This window comes from Nannospalax galili, unplaced genomic scaffold (assembly GCF_000622305.1).
Source record: "Nannospalax galili isolate Female #2095 unplaced genomic scaffold, S.galili_v1.0 scaffold252, whole genome shotgun sequence".
NCBI lineage: Eukaryota > Metazoa > Chordata > Mammalia > Rodentia > Spalacidae > Nannospalax > Nannospalax galili.
In genome coordinates this window covers 4,875,945-4,893,890 of record NW_008333886.1, presented here as the reverse complement: position 1 = coordinate 4,893,890, position 17,946 = coordinate 4,875,945, and the positions used below count along the sequence as shown (strand labels likewise).

Genomic DNA, 17,946 nt, shown 5'->3' with positions numbered 1-17,946 from the left:
TAGATGATAGATAGATAGATAGATAGATAGATAGATAGATAGATAGATCACTCTAAGGGTTAGGAAGATCTTGCAAATATCTGTAAAATAAGTAGTTTAAAGAAAATTTCAAGTTGTTAGCTTTTTAAAAAAATATTTTATTATTTTTATGTTATGTGTATGAGTGTATTGCCTGCATGTATGTAAGTGCACCCATGCTGTGCAATGCCTGCAGAGGTCAAAAGAGGGCATCAGATCCCCTGGAACTGGAGTTACAGACAGTTGTTAGCTGCCATGTGGGTGCTGCGAACTGAACCCAGGTTCTCTGCAAGAGCAGCCAGTGCTCTTAACTGCTGAGCCTCTCTTCAGGCCCTTTAACAAAGGCCTTTTTAAACTTACCCCAGAAACATTGCTGAGTAGATCAGGACATGAAAGCAAGAAGAGGAGGTGAGAAAAGGAATGAGCAACCTGAGCTTTGAACTGTGTAAGTCCACTAAGAAATCTTTAATAGCTTTGAACTTACTTTTCCAAAGAAAACAAAAGCATCTAGACCAAGTACTTTGTTCATGTGGGGAAGAGGGAAAAACCTAATCTGGTAAAATCTGAGCCAAGCAGGTGTTCACAGTGTTAACAGATCATCCTCAATTCCTTGTTTCTGTGATATATTTCAGGATCTCTCACTTTGGGCAGGAAAGGGAGTAAGGGGAAGACAATCATCACGACTAGAATTTCTACATCGACAGTGCACTTGGCGTCAGGAAGTGAAACACATGGATTCTTTCCCATTTAGACCCTAACGGTGACACTGTGTGGATAGAGCCAGAAGTGCAGGTGGACACAGAGCAAATGCTGCCTGTTCTGACAGTGAGGAAGGAACCAGATCAGAACAAAGGAGAAAACAGAAATGCAGACTAGATGAAAGGAGTTTAACTGTTAAAGGGAGTCTTTCCCTCATTCTTGATGATCTAAACTCACATCATATTCATCATGAGTAATTGTCATCTTCTAATCAGTCCTGCAAAGAACTTACCATTCCTACATTACAAGCCATAGCCCAATTATGCATAGATGATTCATTAGTGCAATCAGTGAATGTATCCTTTCAGGGACCCCTAAATCTGCCACAGAATTGCACAGCAGTATGGTGACCTGCCCTGTGTCAGTGGCACAATGCCAAGTGCACTTCTGTAGATGGTCTCTTGTGTCATTATTTTCAATGAAACATTTTAACTTGAAAATGAAAAAGCATTAATTTTGATAGATCATATACATGAGAAAACAGCTGAAATCTGGCTAGACATGGAAGAAGTCAGTGGACCAGTCCTTAATCTGAACATATGTTTATTTGCTTATATCTTTTTGGGTGAAGTGTCTGCTCAAATCTTTTGATCATTTAGCACAGAGTATAGTTTATCAATCTACTGGGTTGGGATTTCTTACCCACTTCCCCATATCTAGACAGTGGTTGGTTACTCCCATAATATTTGTGCCACTGTTGCACTGGTGGACATATCTTGACAGGCTGGTTGCTGTAGTTCACAGGATTCACAGCTGTGTAGGCTTGATGTTCTTTCTTCCCTTCCAGTAGCAGGCACAGTACCTTCCAGCACTGTGAACGCTAGCCAGTAGAGATGAGGCTCTGAAGTCAGCACCAGCTTGATTTCTCCTTTTTTGTTCTACAGCTCAAAGTATAGACATTAAAAAAGAGATTAAAAGGAATTAACCTATAACAAAGGGGTTACTGCCTCTACTTGACACCATAGGCTAACAAAATAAAACACCAGTGACAGGAATGGGCTCCCTCTCTTGAAGCTGTTGACCAGGGGTCCCATGGATCCTCAAACACTACTGGGCAATTCCCCCCTGCTCTTGGCTACCCACCACAACTTGATGGTAAGACCCTATTGCTGAAGACACTATATACATGAGCTATAGAACAAACAAGGTATTTTTTGTATTTTGAAATATTTGTATGCAGAAGATGGGTATGAGATTCAAGTATAAACACAAAATTCATTTGATTTATATGCATCTTACACACTTAATCTGCAGGCAATTTTAATAGTTATGTATGCACAAAATATTATTTTTTAATAATATTGCCCACTGGGTGCAATTATTGATGACGATATACGCATGAGTGTGGAGCTACCCACAGGGGTGAGCCAAAGAAAAGTGACTCTCCCCCCTCTCCCAGCCAACATCAACTGGCAACAGTGCCTCAGCTAGGGGCGGGGCCTTAGAAGCCCCACCCCCACTCCCGTCCTTGTTGGAATTTTAACTGGCTTGATCTTATGCAGGTTACCTTGTATGCAGGTTATGTGGTTACCTTCTGTAGGTAACCACAGCTACTGTGAGTTTGTGTGCAACACCCATGTCATATCCAGCTTTTCTAGCACCTGGCTCATCCCCTGGCTCTTCCATTTCTTCTGCCTTATCTTCCAGGATGGTCCTTACGTCATGGTGGGGTGGAAGTTGACATACATGCCCTGTCTGTGGCTGAGCACTCAGTCTTATTTCCAGCATTTTTGCCAGTTAGGAGTTTCCCGGAAGGCAATTTTATACAACACTTTCGGTGTGCTTGTGTTTGTGAGCATGTCGCCTGAAGTCATCACAACTGACACTACACAAGAATCTTAGCATCCGTTTTATAGTCTGTTAATTCACCAGCATAAATTATGTCCTTCAGAGCCTTGGCTCTTAATTACATTCATTCACTATTGAACCACATGCTGTCCTTGTAAAGTACGTTATTGCAACAGCATGAGGCTAGGGACAAAAAGTAAAATGTCCAAAACTTGCTTAAAGTTTCATCTTGTTCAACCTAACCCTAAGTGCTTCACACTTCCTTGAGCTGTTCACCCCCCTCGCCTCTTGCATCTCGATCTCAAAAGTCTTGTACCCTCCTTCTTTAGCACAGATTTTTGTACCACCTCTTTCCACTTCTAAAATATCTCATTTCTAAGGCATGGCTTATCTCAGAATTGGTCATCACTTCTTTTAATGAACTTTGTGTCTTTTGCCTTTGAAGTACAGTCAAACCTCTCTTGAACAGAGAACTAAAAATATTCTGTAGCCTTCTTAGACTCAGTACCAAAAGCTCCTCAGATGAAATTGCTGTAATTGGTTATAGGAGAGCCAAATTCAAACTGTATACAAAGTTCACAAATGTTATTTTATTTGCAGTATGAGGTGGGGGGAGAAAAAATTATAATTGAAGAGAAATTTTGATGACGCAGTTCTATTGTAAATTAGGAACAATGACCCTTGAGGGACCGTAAGGAAAATGAATGTCAAGACAATTTATTATTGTTACATGCCTCCCTCATTTTTCACTTTGTCTTACTGAGCTATGATGTCCGTATAAGACACCAAACACCCCAAACCTTAATGAACATTTCAGCAGTGTATGAGAAGGAAGAAGAAAAGAGAGGAAACAAAGGCTTGGTGCGTCAGCATCTGAAATGCTGCCCAGGGTGGACGACGCCGAGGATTGCTGTGCAGCATCTCAGATGCAGACGGTGTGATGCTCCAGAGCTGGCAGCCCTCTCTGAAGTTGTACCCGCTTTCCTTGACTGAACACCCTTATCCTGTTCCAAATGTGCCGTTTCACAGCTCCACGATGACTCACGGTGGGCTTTTTTCGTGGTAGGAGGGCCAGTTTCTACGCATGCCGCCTGGACAAGCATTTGTACGTGATTGGCGGGAGGAACGAAACCGGCTACCTGTCCAGCGTGGAGTGCTACAACCTGGACACGAACGAGTGGCGCTACGTGTCGTCTTTGCCGCAGCCTCTGGCGGCCCACGCGGGAGCAGTGCACAATGGGAAAATATACATCTCAGGCAAGTCACCCCGCCCCCAGCACTTTCTTCCAGGTCCTGGGCATGTGATTGACTGCTGTCTGTCTGCTTCACAGGGGGCGTGCACAATGGAGAGTATGTCCCGTGGTTATATTGCTATGACCCGGTCATGGATGTCTGGGCTCGAAAACAAGACATGAACACAAAACGCGCCATCCACACGTTGGCTGTAATGAATGATCGCCTGTATGCCATTGGAGGAAATCATTTGAAAGGTCTATTTTTTTCTATTATAATAACATTTGCATCTCATGTTTCTTGCTAAGGGGGTTTCTCATTAGATAATCATAGTTAGCCAAGTAAAAAAACATGTTGCCAAATAAAAACCACTGTGTGAATTAGCAGTACCCTCAAGCAAGCATTTATTCTGGGTTTTCGGCAGACAGGATTATTTTTAAGTTACCATACACATTAAAGAAATGAATAATGATGTCTAAGGAAAACAAAAAACAGGAGCATTAATAACTGAAAAACACAATTTGTTGTAACAGAGAAATAAATTATTCCTTATCACCAAAGTTGGAGTAATGAATTTTCCCCCAGAAAATTGTTTTTTGTGGTGATCATAAAGCAGTACTCAGAATTTCAGAGTTAATATATGAACTTTTCCTTAAAGAAAAACTGAGTCGAAATTTAGGTTTCTTTTAAGTACTGAATATCAAATGATCTATGATTGTCTATTTTTTTAATTAAACTTAAAGCACAGCATTTTCAGAACTGTAGTTTGAAGCTTTCCTTCTCCACGTATGCATGCAAATACAACTTTTTATAGTTTATGTGCACTTTCTAACTTGTGTGTGTGTGTGTGTGTGTGTGTGTGTGTGTGTGTGTGTGTGACACTGCATTTGATGGGAAAATGGAAAGATCTGGAATATTGAAAATTTCTTGACCTACTTTGGGCCTCAGTTTCCCCATCTGAAGACAATAAAAGCTCATCTAAGGTGAACTCTAACATCTCCTCTAACTGTTGTTCCAAAATCTTTAAAACGGCTAAATGGCAAACAGGCGACCCTGTCTACCCAGCTGTTCACCTATTTTACCATGATATATGCATTTCAAAAATGGGTTAGACATGGAAATTTTTTCTAATACATTTTTACTCAAATTTAGTAAAGACAGCAGAGGTGTCATTTTTATCTATGGTTTTCCAAGTCCATGTTCCGTCAGGAGTACAGACGCCCTAGGGTGTGCCTGTGTCCCCCTAGTGCTCTCCCAATGGGAGCAGACTCTCGGCCGCACAGGCCTCTTCCTGTCTTACTCCTTTCAATTTCATAATCCATTCCCTGACCTCCATATGTTTTAGATTAGCTTGGCAGCTTTCTAAATAAAATGTCATTTCTTCTCATTTCTTTTTCATAAGATATTGCTTATATGTCTTAGTGACTTATATATTCAAGATTATGTTTGGACAGAAAGATTATGTAGTGACAGCCTAAATGAGAAATTGTGTGAGCACACACACACACACACACACACACACACACACACACACACACTAAAGGTACAGGGATAAGGATGTAGCTGAGTTGATAGTGTTTGCCTAGAAGGCACAAGGTCCTGGTCAATACCCAACACCACATAAACTGGACACTGTGGTACACACATCTAATCCCAACACCACTCAGGAATTGGAGACAAGAGAACCAAGAGTTCAAGGTCATCCTTAGCAATTTGGGGGCCAGCCTGGGCTACATGAATCTCTGTCTCACAAAAAAAAGTTCTTATTTAGGAAGCAGGATGACAATGAAGGGGATGCTTGCTGTTTCTAAGCATAGGCTTGAACCTAGTTTGAAATTACCTCCCGGCTGATCTTGTTGAAGATATAACAGTATCTTTAAAAGAGGAATGAGTGACCCTGTCCTGTGAGGATTGTAGTCAACATGTACAACATGTGTAGGACGAGGCATGGAAAGAGCATACATATCCCCACACAAGGCCTATAAAACTTCAGAACCTGGAATTTTCCCCACATGCTCATTTTAAACATATATGACTCAAATTTTGCAGTCAGCATTCCTGTGACTTAATTTTATATAAGAAGTTAGTGGTCTGAGGACTGGAGAGTTGACTCAGCAGTTAAGAGCACTGATTGCTCTTGCAGAGGACCTGGGTTTGATTCCCAGCACCCTCAGGGAAGTTAACAACTGTTCATAACTCTAGTTCTGGGGGATCTCATGCCCTTTTCTGGCCTCCACGGGCACTACATACACAGGTGCACTTACATAGATGCAGGCAAAACACTCATACTGGTACTGGCACAAAAATAGACTCATAGATCAATGGAACAAAATTGAAGACCCAAATATGAATACATTCAATTTCAGCCATCTGATATGTGACAAAGGGGCCAAGAACACTCACTGAAGGAAAGTCAACATGTTCAGAAAATGGTGCTGGCAAAACCGGATCTCCACCTGTAGCAGAATGAAACTAAACCCCTATCTTTCACCTTGCATAAAAGTCAGTTCCAAATGGATCAAAGGCCTCAATGTGAAGCCTGAAACTCTGAAACTGTTGGAAGAAAACATTGGCAATAACCTATAAGATATAGGTGTAGGAAGGGATTTTCTAAACCAGACAGCAATTGCTCAGGAAACATGGTCAAGAATCAACAAATAGGACCTCATTAAACCAAACAGCTTCTATACAGCAAAAGAAGAAACCAAGGAAATGAAGTGAAAACCCACAGAATGGGAGAAAATCTTCACCAGCAACACATCTGACAGAGGTTCAACATTCAGAATATATAACGAACTCAAAAAACAAAGAATCAAGAAAGCAAGTAACCCAATTAAAAGATGGGCTAAGGAGCTAAAGAGAGAGTTCTCAAAAGAAGTAAAGATGGATAAGAAGCATCTTAAAAGGTGCTCAACATCATTAGTAATTAGGGAAATGCAAATTAAAACCACTTTAAGATTTCATCTTACCCCAGTCAGACTGGCTAAGGTCAAGGTAACAAATGATACCAAATGTTGGAGAGGATGTGGGGAAAGGGGAACACTCAAACTGGTTCAACCCCTATGGAAAGCAGTATGGTGCGCTCTTAAAAAACTACAAATGAACCTACCATTTGACCCAGTTATACCACTCCTTGGCATATATCCAAAGAACTCATCCTATTGCAGAGACACTTGTACATCCATGTTTGTTGCTGTTCTTTTCACAATAGCTAAGAGATGGAAGCAACCTAGGTGTCCCTCAATTGATGAGTGGATAATGAAAATGTGGTTCATTTATGCAATAGAGTTCTACTCCGTAGTAAAGAAAGATGAAATCATGAAATTTTCAGGTAAATGGATGGAACCAGAAACTGTTATACTAAGTGAAGTAACACAGATTCAGAAAAACAAATGATATATGTTCTCCCTCATATGTGGACCCTAGCACCAAATCCTCATAAGTGAGTATATATCCAGACATAACTACAGGAACAGGATAATGAAAAGGAATCAGGGAGGTAAAGGAAAAGAAAGAGTCTTAAAGAGAAGAACAGTAGGAAACAGGTGTTAATAAGGGAGATACGGATAAAAAATGGGGTTATTTAAATCGGAGCGGGGAGGGAAGATTATACAAGGAACCTTGGGGATAAAGGGAAAGAAGGAGCTCAAGAGAGGAGGGACCACAGGAGAAGGGTATTAAGGGATAGATGGGGAAAATGGGGGCACTCTAAATGGGAAAAACCATTGTGGAAGGGTTAGATAATGAGAGAGAGAAATAATGCCTACCTAGTTTTTTTTAAAAAACCACAGGGAACCATATTAGTCCAACAATCTACTGACAAATTATCTGTTCAACTAGTTCAAGGAACATAATATACTTCTAGTCATGGTTTATCTGAGAATGTTTGGTTTTTGCCCAAGCATGGTAATAAATAAATAAAAATATTTTTAAGAAACAAATTAGTGCCCTGAAACAACCATCTGCCTTCTCATGAATGATAATTATTCTTTTGGATTTGACTCTTCAATTATTTTTTAAGACTCCTGTATGTTAGTCAGTGTAGGCACATGGACTGTCAGCTAGCAAATGACCATAGCATGCATTTAAGTAGACAAAAAACATCATTTGAACTGCCTCCCTCCCTCTTTTTTTTTTTTTTTTTTTTTTTTGAGGTAGGATATTGCTATGTAGCCCAGGCTGCCCTTGAACTCGTGACGCCCAAATGCAGAGATTTCAGGCTCTCCTTTCCACTTCTGATGAGGCTTTTAAGTACTAGGTTACTAACCAGGCCACCAAGGACAATGTAGCTTCTGGATTCGTTTTGTTTTTGTTATTTTTTTTAATTTTTTGTATATTTCATACAGAATATCTCAAACAGTGTTCATCTTTTACCCCTACTCCCACCAGCACGCTCCCAAACCACCCCCACCCCCGGAGTCCGTATACTGTCATCCCTATTAAGGCCCACTGTGTTGTCAGTGTCCACAGCCATCCCCCAGTATAAGTCTATCCACTGAGTCTAGTCGGCCTATCTAGAGTCCCTTGGTTTAAGAAAATCACATCTTCTTTATCTAGCAGCAGTCAGTTGCCAACATTCCTTCAGATAAGATTGAGGTGTGCTGTTCATTTTCCCAGTTCTATGCTGGATTACTGTCTGCCCGAGTTTTCATGGGACTTGTGTATGCCGACACCACTGCCATAGACTCAATATGAGCAGGTTCCCAGGAGCTTGTAGGGCTCTGTTTCCATATGTCATGCACCTCCTCCCTGGCTCTTATCTTTCCACATCCTCTTCTGTGATGGTCCCTGAGCCTTGGGTGGGAGAAGTTTAATAAAGGAGTCCTGTCCAATGACCATTATTCAGCAGACTCTTGATCTCTACACTTTGGCCATTTGTGACCCTTTGTGTTCCTGGCCCTCTGCTACATGAGGGAGCTTCATTATTGAGAACTAAGAAATTTATTACTATCCTCTTTATCCCTGTTCTATGTTCCATGAGCCTTAGGTATAGAGGTTACATTGTAGATGTGTCACTTAGGCCTGATCAATTCATAGACAATGTCTGTGTGTGACCAGTTGTAGTACTTGGTAATGGTCTCTGGTTCAAAATGAGCTTCTTTGATGAGTAGTGACTAGGATATTTGTCTGTAAATATAAGGATTCATATTTTGCACATAGTAAGAAATCTCACTAGTCTAGTGATGTGACAGATTTGGGGTTTTCTCTAAGATCTATGACCTCTCCAGCCATGTATTTTAGGTTATGTTTACAGTACCACACTTGAACTTCCTTCCTTTGAGTGGGCTTTTAATCCAATCAGGTTCATTGCCCCCAAGATAAAAGTGCCACTACTGCACCAATGATGTATGCTGTGCTGGCCATCGATGTGGTTATTTGGTCTTGAAGCTGGTGTTGGATCATCCACTGATGTTTTCCCTTGGCACCTTCATAGCGCTCTCCCAAGCTATGAGAGCTGCCTTCAGGGGAAGTGGTTGCAGGTCAGTTGCAGCTCTATTGCTCCAAATCCTGTGTCCGAAGTATGTTCTTTCTTCGGCAGTAGGGTCTTACCTTCAAATTCTGGGAGGCCATCAAGGACTGTGGCAATAGCCTGAGTAATTTTGGGAGTCTCTTGGACCACCCTGGCTAACAACTCAAAGGAAGGTGTCTCCTGTTTGGCACTGTTTCTTGTTATATAGCCTTTAGCTATACCCATGGACTCATGTAGAGATAATGTATATATAATTTTTCAGGTTCTGGGACTAATATGGGTCCCTCTGGTTTTTGAAAACTAGCTAGGCATTATTTATCTTTCCTTTCCCTCTCACTGTCTAACCCTCCCTCCATGTCTGAGTAGAATTCCATTGTATAAATGTACCACATTTTCATTATCCACTCGTCAGTTGAGGGACACTTAGGTTGCTTCCATCTCTTAGCTATTGTGAAAAGAGCAGCAACAAACATGGATGTACAAGTGTCTCTGCAGTAGGATGAGTCCTTTGGGTATATGCCAAGGAGTGGTATAACTGGGTCAAAGTTTTAGTTTTCTAAGGGTTCTCCACACTGCTTTCCATAGGGGTTGCACAACTTTGCAGTCCCACCAGCAGTGGATGAGTGTTCCCCTTTCCCCACATCCTCTCCAACATTTGATATCATTCGTTCTCTTAATCTTAGCCGGTCTGGCTGGGGTAAGATGAAATCTTAAAGTGGTTTTAATTTGCATTTCCCTAATTACTAATGATGTTGAACACCTTTTAAGATGCTTTTTAGCCATCTTTATTTCTTCTTTTGAGAACTCTCTTTTCAGATCCTTAGCCCATCTTTTAATTGGGCTACTTGCTTTCTTGATTCTTTGTTTTACGAGTTCTTTATATCATCTGGATATTAAACCTCTGTCAGATATGTCGCTGGTGAAGATTTTCTCCCAACTCTGTGGGTTTTCTCTTCACTTCCTTGGTTGATTCTTTTGATGTACACAATGTTTTTATTTTAATGAGGTCCCATTAAACTAATGGCTGTCTTTTGAAGCCCTGTCTCTAGTTTAGGGATGAAAAGACCCCTGTGGAAGGTTTATGATCACAATGTAGACCCTGTCACAAAAACCAAGGTGGAAGGCAACTGAGGAACTCTACCAGAGAGGAAAGGAGGAAGAGAAGGAGGGAGAAGCTCCTCAGAGCTTATAGGTCTACTCTAAGCCTTGATCCTTGGGAAATACTAGAAACTATTCACTCACTGGAGCTGTTTATAATCACAGATTATAGAAAATGTTTAAGATTCTGAACAATGAATTTCGACTGATAAAAATATTTTGAGATCGTACAATATGCAAGAAAAGCAATACAGTTAGTCTGTAAAAGTTGAGCTCTGAAGCCTGTTTATCTATGTTCAAATCTCATCTTTAGAAAAAGTAACTGGCATACCGTACCATAAAACTACTTGTATTGACTATTATTATCTTAAACCTTTTAAAGTGTTTGAACAAGTCATTTTTAATACTGTCTACTCCAATCTAATAAATCTTTACTAATGACATTTTTCTCAGGCATTCTGGCTTTGAGTTAATCCAAAAATACCTTAACTTTGAGGTTTTTTGAAGTTTCTGACATAACCCCCAGTTTCACCCAAGAATTTCTACACTATCATCTTCAAAGACAATTGCTTACTTACTGGCTCCTCTCATAAAAATGAAGTTGTAGCCATACAGGAGAACCTTGAGAGTTACATGTCTGTGCTTCCGTTTTGCTGTGTCACTTAGGTTTCTCCCACCTTGATGTCATGCTGGTGGAATGCTATGACCCAAAAGGTGACCAGTGGAACATTCTACAAACTCCCATCCTGGAGGGGCGAAGTGGCCCTGGCTGTGCGGTGCTTGATGATAGCATTTATCTTGTGGGGGGCTACAGCTGGAGTATGGTACGTGTCCACACGTTTTTCATCTTCCCTCGGTGTGTGCTCACTTCTCTTTGTTTCCCTCTAGATGTACTGTTATCACACCTGTGCCTTTTAAGAATATCACATTCATATGCTAGCAGTAAGTCACTATGCCTAGTAAGACAGAGCTGTCATGGATGCCATAGACATGGCTAGCCAGCTGGTCAACTGCCCCTCAGCGGGTCCTCTGTGTCCAATTCTCTCTTATTCCCGTGTGTTTGTTTTTCTGCTTTTCCAAGTTAAAGCCAACCTGTAATGATTTTCCAAGTATTCTGTAGAAATTGCAAGGAAAAGTCTGAAAAGTTTCTGACCAGTACAATGTAAAACATGGAAATTAATTCTTCAGGATCCATGAATTTTCCTTAGGGCATAAAATTATTTTTCACTTCCCCCTTGTTCTTTATCATGAAATTTTCCAAACACAAAACTTAAGGTGAAAGTAGACTCTCCACTACCCATCATCCAATGTCACTGACCATCAGTAGATTCCTCCTTTGAAGTTTGACTGAAGACATGTGAAGCAAATATCAAATACTTTATTTCACCCTAAATGGCTCAGTTATTTATCTTTAAAAAAAATCACTTATGAAAATAAAATTATTTATCACACCCATGAAAAGTAACCATAACTGCCTTATATCCAATCCAAATTCAAATTCCCTCCTTTGGCTTAGAAAAAATAAAAAGATATGTTTTTCAAATGGAAGTGTTCAAACCAAGATTCAACATATCTCACACACATCTGGTTATGATGGCTCATAGAGCTCTCGTAATCTAGAGCATTACCTCCTCCCCACTTTTTGTTCCCTGACTCAGAGAAAAAACAGGTTCATTTGTCACCCAAACACCCTACACTATGGGGTTGGATGACTCCTTTGTTGCGCTGTCATTTACAGTAATTCTTCAGGGGCTGCAGAAGTGATGCAGTGGTTAGGCAGTTAAGTGGCTGCCCTTGCAGAGGACCCGGAATCAGTTCTCAGCACCAACATGGCAGCTAATAACTGTAACTCCAGTTCCAGGAGATCCAGCGCCCTCTTCTGGCCTCCACAGGCATTGCATACATATGCTGTACCTACATATATGCAAGCAAAACACTCATACACATAAAATAAATTGATTCACATAAAATAAAAATAGGTATTAATATAAAATAAAGTAGTTCTAGGGCTGGAGAGTTGGCTCAGCAGTTGAGGGCGCTGACTGCTCTTGCAGAGGACCCGGGTTCAATTCCCAGTACCCACATAGTGGCTGGCAACCATCTGTAACTCCAGTTCCAGGGGATCTGACGCCCTCTTCTGACATCCACAGGCACTGCACAATGTGGGTACACCTGCCTACACGCAAGTACTATACCCATGCATGTTGGATAAAGATAAATAAAATAATTTTTTAAAGCAGGACAGATAGGCATGGCCCATACTTCTAACCCTAGGCAAGGGGAAAAGACAATCAAGAAACAAATAAAGCTATATAGGTAAGAGAAAGAAAGAAAGAAAGAAAGAAAGAAAGAAAGAAAGAAAGAAAGAAAGAAAGAAAGAAAGAAAGAAGCCATTTCTATTCACAGACAGCAATGAAATGTCCACAGAGAAACAACAAACACCTGCACTGAAAACTAAGAAATAGCCACTATCAGTTAAAACCACAGCTTTTACTATGAAATTTAAAAATAAATAAATAAATGAGTAATAAATAAAATAGTTCTTTAGAAGTTAGAGCCAGGAATTGGTTAGATTTAAACTTTTTATTATTTATACTCTTTTAAAATATTTTTTATTTATTATTTTATGTGTATGCATGTATTGCCTACATATAGGTAAGTGCACCCGTGTCATGCAATGTCTGCAGAGGACAGAAGAAGCTGTTAGATCCCCTGGGACTGGAGTTACAGATAGTTGTTAGCGTCCATGTGGGTGCTGGGATTCAAACCTGGGGCTTCTGCAAGAACAACCAGTGTTCTTAACTGCTGAGCCATCTCTCCAGCCCCTATTTATACTTTTTTAAATTTTGTTTCATTTTTCTAGAAAAATAAAAAAACCTCAAGCACTGTTTTTATGTTGCCTTGTTTAGATCAGTTATATAAGATCAATTTTGACTTTTAAGAACATTAGTTTTAGTCATTTTGCATCAAACAAGATCATTATATAAAATTTTGGAGAGCTTTGTAAAGTTATATGGAGGCAGATATAAATTGATCTGTGTACCCAGATGTTCATACATGTGATTATTTTCTGGTGCAAATTGTTAGCTGCAAGAGTGTGGATGCTACAAATAGATCCCAAGAGCACACATTCTGAAAATGTCATTAGTTTTCTTGGGGGTTTTGTTTGTTTCCTGTGATTGGGTTTGGGGAGGAAAATTTTACTCAAGCATTCATCCCTAAAGTTGACAAAATTAAAGACATTGTTCATTTCTTGTGTGGTCTCTTGAAAATAAACAGATCAGTATGTGAAGAAATTTCTAGTCTACTTAAAATGCTTTGTGATCCTGCCTCTGGTTCTCCACCAGGGGATGGGGGTAGAGGGAGACCTTAAAACAAAGCAGTGAGGTAACAATCTAACATCCACTGTACTTCCACTATTTGAGTAGTAAGGTGAATTTCTCTCTCTTTTTTTTTCTAATTCAAATCCACTGGAAAACTTCCATTTTGGGGTCAATTACTCTAAAGTGTTTGAAGGGTTTGATTATCAGGGATGTTCTAGGTGTTTGACTTTCAATACTAGTCATCAAAAAGAAATACACAAGGACTGGGGAGACACCTTGGTCAGTAAAGTCTTGCTTTGCAAGCACAAGGACCTGAGCTTGATCTCCAGAAGACACATTTTAAAAAGTCGGGAATGGTGGCTTGCATTTGTGTTCCCAGTGCTTAGGAGGCAGACTGGGACTCACTGAGCAGCCACACTTGCTTGGCAAGCTCCAGGCCTATTGAGAGATCCTATCTCTTGTCTCTGAAAAAAAGATGAGTGGACAGCATCTAAGCACTAACAAGAATTGAGGTTGTTGCCTGATCTACACACACAGACACACATACACACACACTCTCACACACACATGCATGTTCATTAACATATACACCCATATACAGACACTTCTGAACATGCATACACACATAGAGACTAAAAGAAAACCTCCAAGACTTTGATGTCAGCTTCAAATTTTTCCTTGGAAGAAAAGAGTTTAATCGCCACTGATTTCATTCAAACTTTTTAGGACAAGTAGTAGATCTTTCCAATGTGATGTAAGTGGCATTGCTCTTGCAAGCCTCTGAGCATTCTCCTCTGATTGCTTCTTGCTCTGCTGTTCCAGGGGGCCTACAAGTCATCTACAATCTGCTATTGTCCAGAAAAAGGAACTTGGACAGAACTTGAAGGAGATGTGGCTGAACCATTGGCAGGTCCAGCCTGTGCAACAGTCATCCTGCCTGCCTGTGTACCCTACAACAAATAACAGCAGGAAACAGTGGATCAGGGCCACATCCTAGGACCAACGGTTGACATTGCTGTCCTGTATGAACCGTGCATTGTAATGGTACAACTGCCAACACCCACCCTTGGTTTCTGATGACTTACAAGGAGCTACAGAAGAAAGATCTGTTCTTGAACAGATCTTGTTGTCTACAATTCAGATCACACCCAACTTGCTGTGGTGACAGACTCTTCCGCTGAAAACTGGTTTTGACTTGTTCCAGCTTTACAAAAAACTCCTCCTCCTGTGGATCTTAACTTTCAAAAAGAAAGATCAACTACAGAAGACTGACCCCAGAGACCTAGGATCAGTATTGTGCATTGTATTCTAACTGCATGTGATCGATGTTGAAATTTGGAGGACATCGTGTACATGAGTGATTCAAAACTTGACCCGCCAAAATACCTATACTGCATTCCAGAAATTGCTACTTGATACTGTATTTGTAACCTTTTATACTTTACCAACACCATAGGTCACACAGCTACTAAAAATCATAGAAGATTAAAGTTGGGCATTTTTGTTTCTGTACAGCTTCATTTGGTATACCTTACAGTGCCCCATGGGGTCAGGGAAAAATGAGTTGTTGGCTTTGTAGCAAGTGCTCTCTGCCCTATAAATTCTAGGCTAGCCAGAGTCCTAATTTTTATGTCATCTATGCTATTTGAAACTAAAAACAAAGGACACTTTCTCACTCCTCAGTCCCCAGAAGCATATGCTTCCTCGTGTCTTTTACAGCATTTTAAGTAATGAACATATAGATTATTTGCCTCAAAAGATAAGAGTAGCAAACTCCATCATAGACTATTACAGAAATTCTGTTCAATAACACATTTGTCACAAATTTAATCCGTGATCAAAACTGAAAAATCACTTTCAGGAATTTGGGAATAAAAAGAAAAGTCTCTCTTAAGTACAGTTCCAGTTGTCTCTCTGATTCCACAGCACAGTTACTGAGGTGTCACACCAGACATGACAGCACATGTCCTCACCTTGTACCAGGTCTAGACACTCAATTCTCATCAGTCTCCCATCCAGCCCCTGGTTTCTTATCCTCAGAGATGCCAGGGCTTGGTTAAGTAGGCAATTACTAGTCATTATGTGTCTCAAAGGTCAGGAGAGCATGATGTCATCTCATTGTGGCCAATCAGAACAGCAAAACTGGCAGGAACATGAATTTGACTTTCAGGTCCTCTGGCTTGACAAATGACTGTCGGGAATATAACAACATCTAAATATTTTTTTAATCATGCAGAGGTGTTGAATCCTTCAACAAATGTGATCAAAGTACCAATTAGGGAGAGTCACAGATGAAAAAAAATGCCTTCATGGTAAACTCTCATTGTGGAGCACATTAAAACGGATGAGCACACCAGAATCCACCGCTGTTTCTACAGTAAAGTGCAATCTTCCTTGTTTTTGTATTTATTTGTATGTTCAGATCCAAAGGATCCGTTGTAAAAATATATATATGAATATATATATATATAGCCAGTGCAATCAGCTTTCGTTTCTTTTCCTTGAAAACATATGACTATATAGAAAGAAAGAAACATTACAGGACTGTGGGGAAATCCCAGCTGACATCCCAGAGAGAACAAGCTCTGTCCCAGAAACTTCATTGTCAACTCCACCATTTCTTCCAAAAGCCGCCACTTACACAAGGACATTGGCTTTCCTTAGATTTGTTTTTCACTTTAGTTTTTATCTCTAGCCAAATTAAATAAAAACATTTATGAGAACTATAAATAAAGCCTTCTGTATTTCAAAAAGACACAAAGTCCTAGAAAGTGAAACATGAATAAAAAAAATCACAAAGAATGTAAATTCTGTACAATGTTAGAATGTAAATGAAGCTTGCTTGGAAGGGGAAAACTTTAAATAAAAACTTTATGTACTAATTTAACTGTCTTTCACGTACCTGCTTAATATGTGTGAATCGAATGCTTTGAGATTGATATGTAAATGCCTCAATATTTTTATCTACAGATACAATTTACATGTTTATTTCACTTCCTCACAGTATGTAAATGTGCATAATGAACAATGCTAAAAAAATGAACTACTTCTAGAAAAATATGAGTTGAAGAGCATATGAATTGAATATGATTTTTCTATCACAAGGACATTAAACTAAGACATAAATTATCTAAGATGGAATAACTAAATGTTTACAGACATTGTTATAAGCACTTTAGGATCCATAGTGCGTGTGTGTGTGTGTGTGTGTGTGTGTGTGTATTTAAAAAAAATATCATCTGCATGCTTCCTAAAGAATAAGGAATCTTATTCTTATAATTGATTTAATCAAATGGATTAAATGGAAGATTAGAAGTTAATTCTTTTTAAAGAAAATTTGCCAAAGAAGTTGTACAGGGCCATTGGAGGGTCTGTGGGAGAGAGAGAGGGAAGCCAGACCCAAGATGGAGGAAGCAACTGTGTGAAGAGCAGGAAGCTATGAAAAGTCAGGACCATCTGAAGCCTGGAAGCCAGAAGGCTTGACTCTGATGTTGCCAGAATTTGATTCAAACGATTCAATTCACAAATAATGAACCGATGGTTCTTCTTAGTATTCCCTGGAAACAAGAGTAATGTTCTATGTCTTCTTCCGCTGGCTCTCCTAGATCTCTCCTGTAGAGCTCAGCCTCCACTGCCACATTTTAAGCCAAAAAGGAAATCAGCATTTCTTCCAAATACCCTGAAATCAGCTTGAATGGGCAGTTAAGGAAATGTGCTTTAAGGAATCCCTATTTTAAATCCATAGGTAGACTACAGATTTTAAATCTGATACTTAGTTATCTAATAATTGACAGAATTTGAAGAAGAGGAAATATCCTGAGGATAAAAATGTTTTTTCCAAGAATATACTTAAAATTGGTTTAAAAAAAAATAGAATGGCATAGAAACCAGTTTTTTAGTTAAGTTTGTCAGCGTAAAATAACATTTGTATTTTTTCTCTCCCAACTGGTTGACCCTGACATCAACGTGGTAAGTATTGAGTATTTATTGACTGTATCCCAAAGGGCATTGTTAGGAATGTCACACTTCTGACTAAACTTGGTTCTTTATATCAAAATACAGACACTTTTCAGTCGACAATGTGATTCTGTCCTGGAAAAATCTGATAGGTTAAAAATATAAAAGTGCATCTAACACATTTAGCTTTCTAAACATCTCAACAGTGCAATCCAGTGCAGAGCATCAGTTAGTCACCTAATGGCTATGGGGCTGACTGGGAGCCATGGCTCATTGCCACTGCCCAGAATCTGCCCCCCA

The 17,946-nt window shown here is 39.8% G+C and overlaps 1 protein-coding gene across 1 annotated transcript in view; it reads left to right on the top strand.

Moving 5' to 3' along the window:
* Positions 1-16,568, top strand: part of Klhl14 (kelch like family member 14) — a 130,202-nt gene extending 113,634 nt beyond the window's left edge. The window contains exons 6-9 of the mRNA XM_008828848.3: positions 3,632-3,822; positions 3,897-4,055; positions 11,033-11,190; positions 14,512-16,568. Coding sequence (XP_008827070.1) covers positions 3,632-3,822; positions 3,897-4,055; positions 11,033-11,190; positions 14,512-14,652 — 649 coding nt within the window. The 3' untranslated portion in view covers positions 14,653-16,568. The remainder of the gene's footprint in view (positions 1-3,631; positions 3,823-3,896; positions 4,056-11,032; positions 11,191-14,511) is intronic.
* Positions 16,569-17,946: the final 1,378 nt, after the last annotated feature.